The sequence below is a fragment of the Asparagus officinalis genome, chromosome 7 (assembly GCF_001876935.1).
Source record: "Asparagus officinalis chromosome 7, Aspof.V1, whole genome shotgun sequence".
NCBI lineage: Eukaryota > Viridiplantae > Streptophyta > Magnoliopsida > Asparagales > Asparagaceae > Asparagus > Asparagus officinalis.
In genome coordinates this window covers 19,849,296-19,855,246 of record NC_033800.1, presented here as the reverse complement: position 1 = coordinate 19,855,246, position 5,951 = coordinate 19,849,296, and the positions used below count along the sequence as shown (strand labels likewise).

The window sequence follows — 5,951 nt, the reverse complement described above, 5'->3', positions numbered from 1 at the left end:
TATATATATATATATTTATAAGCAGATATAAATATGGTAAGTATTATATCTGTATGCTAGCCATTTGCAACCCTACTTTTGTCACAAGTAAACATTGGCTCTGTTTTGGCTGCATTTTCTGGATAGTTTTTGAGTGTTTCTTATGTGATTGAAAAAGTTGTGTATTGAAGAGTATCAGGATATATTGATTATGCTTTTATTGAACGAAAGAACAGGAGTTCTGACAAAGTTTACAATTTTCTTCTGGTCATTTTCAGTCCAAGGATAGACAATATTATCACCTGATGACAATTTGATGGCATGACTTTGAAGCCAGACTATCATCTTAGTTTTTTTACCCCTTGTCATCGGGGATCTCAGAACGAGTTTAAAGTCAAGTATATAGCATTAACATAGCGAAAAGAAACACACATTTTGTCTTCAATCCCATGATTTTTTACAGTATTAGATCAAATTCATAACCTCTTTCCTTCAACTAGAGGAATCATGACAAATTAGCTTATGATAATTTGTCCAGACTGAATTGCCACTTTCTGTTGATTTTTTATTTTTATTTTTAATACATTCATGATTAACTTCAAAAGTTGTGATTAAACTATCATGGAGCTATTAGGTGTTAGTAATAGTAAAAATTAAGATATGGCTAGATATACAGAGAACAGGTCTTGATGACCACGGCAGGAGATTTATCCCTAATTTAAAACCTTCCTTAATCTTAATACCAAAATACTTGGTCATTGTCTGCTACATGTATTATATTGCAAATCAGACCTAAGCCCCAGGTTAAGGCTACTGTCTTTATTAAAAACAAAAAGGTAAAATGAAATAAAATAAGAAGCCCTGAATTATAGTTTATATGCGGAGATAATTTACATTTTTTTTTTCTAATATAGGTTGCGTTGGTACTGTCACCTTGGACGTTGTGTTCTACAATTTGGTTTGTCGAGACTAGTATTTGATAAGTATTTCCTAATTTTAAACGTTTTCCTTCTATCTTCCTATGATTTGGAAGTGACTGAGAGGGGAATCACAAAACTTAAAATGGCACTAGAGCTTCTGATTGTGATCGGGTTGTCAAAAACTTAAGCTTCCGTTTGAATACCATTGTGTTTTACTTGTTTCCATGGTGTTTTTACCAAAAATAAAACACCACACGTTTGAAAACCATGGTGTTTTTTGAGCTAAATAATCTTCAAACCAAAAACAAAACACTTATTTCAAAACACCTTTTAGGTGTTTTAAGTTTGGTGTTTCGGGTTTGAGTTTGAGAATGTGTTAATATAAAATCTAAAATAATATATTAAATATAATTATTATAGAGTTATTATCAACATGCTTATTATATTATACTATACTATACTATATTATAGTTAATTTGATATATTAGTAATATTTGTTAAATAATATAAAAAATAATAAATAAAATATCTTATATAATAATATAGTAACATATTAAATACCAATATTTAATATGTTAATAATGTATTATATAATAATAAAATATAAATAAACTAATAAAAATAATAAAAAAGTTATTGATAATAAATAATAATATAATAATTATATAATATTATACTATATCGCTATAATATTATTAACTTTTTATTAACTTTTTAATAAATAAATTAATAACTATAAAATATTATATAATAATAACATATTTAATAATAACATAAAAATATAATAATAATATTATAATAACATATTGTATAGTAAATGATATTAAAAACTATATTATATTATATAATATTAAAATATTTATAATATATTAATTTATTAATAACATACTAGTAATAACATGATAATAAGATTATTAATAATATTATATTATATGAATAATAGTATAATATTTATTATATTAATAATAGTATAATATTATATTAATAATAAAATAACATTATTATAAAAATATTAATATAATATACGACAATAACAAATTGATATACCAAAATAATTAAATATATAATTATTTAAAAATAATATGTAATAATTATAATATAATAATAATTGTAATTTAATATATCATATTAAAGTACAATATAATATTATAATACATTATACAATATTATATTGCATTACATTTAATACTTATAATACTATAATAATGTAAACTAAATATTATAACATTTTATTAATAATATATTTTATTATAATTAATATATAATATATTAATAATATGTTTAATACTAATGTTATAATTGGTCAAACTAGTGTCAACCAAAAATACTTAACATAGTGTTTTGAAAACATTTTAAGAGAAAAACACAACACCATGGTGTTTTCTTACAAAAACACAATAAGGAAAACACCATGGTATCCAATACTACCTACAACATGGTGAAGCTATTCAGTAAAATAGTAGAAAGGCCATGAAGTTTCAAATGAGTGACGCACAGATTATTAATCTAGCGTTGCAGTGTTTAGCTGATTCTAAAATATTACAGGTTGTAAATTTGTTATTAGAAATTAAGAAAATAAAAGTTTAACATCATCATAACCTAGCCCAACTTTAAATATCTTGTCAACGTATCTTGCTTTAAGTTTCTGCGGACTTACTAATATAAAAAATCTGCTTAAAAGCACCTCAGAACAAGATTTTACATATACTAATTTCTAAAAGCAAGCAGTTCCGAAGACCATCTTATTCATATTATTTGTATGCATTCACTAATAAACACCAATACCATCTATTACATCCACAACAATTAAATTAACAATAGAAGCACACCATGAAAACTATCTAACATCTCTCATCAGAAATAAGCTTTGCTGAAATTTTATCTTCAGGGAAACCAGTAGTACTCACAGGAGAATAAGCACATCCACCATCCATCGAAATCTCTGCAACCTCTCGATACATCTTCATGCACTCATAGTAGAATACCGTACTTGTTGCCCATATCAGCATATTCATCACCAGATACACAACAACATAGATAAACCCGACAGCTAATCTTGCTTCTGATGAGCTATAAAAACATACCAGCAAGCGATAATGACTCCAGTATATGATAGTTATCGCGAAAATTTCAATAAAAACAATCAGAGTTCCTTGCATCCTCTTGCCTCTAATGATCTTTGCCGCCTTTCCAATTGCCACAAGGCCATAGCAATTCTCTTGTACAACCGAGATTACTATGCTGACATACCAAACTATAGCCATATATGATAGTATGAGTATAAACATAAGAGCTAGGATTGTGCTTGAAATGATAAAAAATGGTGAGTTAGGATGGTAATAAAGTGCAAGAACAAAAATTATTGGAATAATTAGGAAGAGATAGCCTAAGTTGAAGGTTGTGATGTATAGTTGAGTGATCATAGGTCCTCTAAGTGTTCTTATGACTTTAGAGAGTACATCTTTAGGTGCCAAGGGATTATCATAGGATTTATATGTACATGATAGTACATGTATAATTGCGATATTGAGAGCCCATGAAATGGCAGAGGCGACGATGAAAAAAACATATTCGACGATGATGAGCTCTCTTGTGTCCTTTTGGATAGCATAAAGGGGTTTATAGTAGAAGTTTGGGGATTGGGAATTATTGGTGAAGGATAAGCTAAAGGCATTGAGGATGATATCATCAAGTAGAGGAGTAATAGAGAGATGAATGAAGAAGTAGAGGAGGTAGTTGGAGAGGAGATGGAGGAAGAGGATTGGGAGGATGAGTGTTTTATTTTTGGTGGGAAGCTTGATTGATTCTTGAAAAATTTTGAAGAAGGTTAGAGACTTTGATGGGATGGGAATATCCATGTTATGTGTTCTCTTTGTTGGAGAGAGAATTTTTGTTTGTTAAAAAGGGAGTGAAGGTAAGGGTTTTATTAGCTAGTTTTGGCGTTATTTTTGGGGTGAGAAGAACAAGTCTATCAATTGACTTTGTCATGTGTACTGGAGGGAAAAAAAAAAGCCATGCATAGTAATTTCCTCTAAAGCCAATTGGTCATCATGGACACTAGTTATTTTTTTCTTCGTCATATTATGATAAGTTGGTCAGAATTGCTTACGTAATTGCTTACGTTAACATTTGCTTGTGGTATAGCAACGAGAGAGGGTAGGAAGATTCAAAAAGTGCCAAAGTGAGAAAAGTTAAATAGCCTACTTTCATCTTTGCTCAGTAATTTCCACATATTGCCAGGGGCTACCTCTAAATTTCTTGTAAAAAGAATTTTGTGTTTTATATACTCCCCCTGCTGTATTTTTAGTCTCTCTCTCTCTCTCTCTCTCTCTCTCTCTCTCTTTTTCTCTCTCTCTCTCTCTCTCTCTCTCTCTCTCTCTCTCTCTCTCTCTCTCTCTCTCTCTCTCTTAATTATCAAATAACATATTTAGGTTGACAGCTATCTTATTTGTTGGGAAAAATGACCCACTAAACCAGAGAATAGAGAGACAATTACAAACACAATATTTACGTGGTTCGATCAAATTGATCTACGTCCACGGCAAGAGGGGGCTTTCACTATATCAATCTCTCAAATACAACGTACATACAAAATTTTGGTAGGCTCTCTTTTGTTTTTGCTCTCACTCAAGTGGCTCTGTCAAGGATTGCTTCGGATACTCCTTGCACTCCTTCAGAGGAAGAGAGGGGAGGGAGCTTTATAGGCTTCAAATCCCCCTCTCTGTCAATCACCGAAAATGAGCCCTCACACTCTTTGTCAACACCTACTGTCACCTTCCTGATTTGTCAACAATTGTGGCTATCTCTCTCTGATTTGTCAACAATGGTGGTTGTTCCTTTCGGTGCTTCTTTCTTTGTTTTTCAACAAAGGGTGGCTGCACTTTGTGGCTTGATGTTTTTGACCAACAATCTCCACCTCGGCGAACGTTTGCCCAAAACTGAGCCGACACCAACCAAACTATGCCCTTCGTCGTATGTGAGCCAGTCGAGAAGCTGACCCGAGTTTGCTTCCCAAACACACAATGCTCACAGAAATCCAGTGATGATGTATGATCACCACAGAGTAAGCCACGTTTACTCAAAATAGTCATTCCCTTCTCACTCATGTGGCCTAAGCGCATGTGCCACAACTGAGTAGTGTCTCTATCAGCATCAGAAGACACACCTGCAGAGCCTGTCACCGTACTGCCTTGGAGAACATAAAGACTGTTCACCTTACTACCTTTCATCACAACCAATGAACCCTTAGTAACTCTAAGAGCTCCACCTTCGCCAGTGTAAGAACACCCAATAGAATCCAAAGAACTCAAAGAAATCAGATTTTTCTTTAAGTCTGGGATGTGTCTCACATCTGATAAAGTTCTCACTATCCCATCGTGACACCGGATGCGAACTGTACCAATGCCAACTGTCTTGCAAACTGCATTGTTACCCATCAAAACTGATCCACCACTTATAGATCTGTAAGTAGTGAACCAATCTTTATTTGGACACATATGAAAAGACGCACCTGTATCCAAGATCCATTCTTTATCGGAACGGCCATCCAAGGGACATACTGTAAGAACCGTCTCAGCAACAACGGCAGTATCAGCCTTTGCCGTATTAGCTGAATCTGAGGTTTCACCACGCTGGTTGTCTTTCTTCTTTAGAGCATAACATTCTGACTTGTAATGCCCTTTCTTGTGACAGTAGAAACACTCCACATTTTTCTTGTTTGGGGCTGACCTGGACTTTGAGCGATTTCTGGATTGCCCTTTATCACCTTCTCTGGCCTTCGATCTACCTCTGGCTAGCAGACCATCAGCCTGCCCATCGGTACCTCTCCCATTCAACTTTGTTCTCAACTCAGCAGAGTTCAAAGAGGCCTTCACATCCTCAAGACTTATGGATTCTCTTCCATACAACATAGAGTTAACAAAGTTTTCATAAGAGTTAGGCAATGAACATAACACAATGAGAGCCTGGTCTTCATCATCAAGTTTAAGATCCAGGTTTTTCATATCCATGACAATTTTATTAAATTCATCAAGGTGTTCTTGAATAGGTGTA

The 5,951-nt window shown here is 32.6% G+C and overlaps 1 protein-coding gene across 1 annotated transcript; it reads right to left on the bottom strand.

The window, feature by feature from the left end:
* Window positions 2,637–4,207, bottom strand: LOC109849741. The gene has a single exon (XM_020419611.1). It carries the CDS (start codon window positions 3,755–3,757, stop codon window positions 2,741–2,743), a length of 1,017 nt encoding a protein of 338 aa, XP_020275200.1. The 5' UTR covers window positions 3,758–4,207; the 3' UTR covers window positions 2,637–2,740.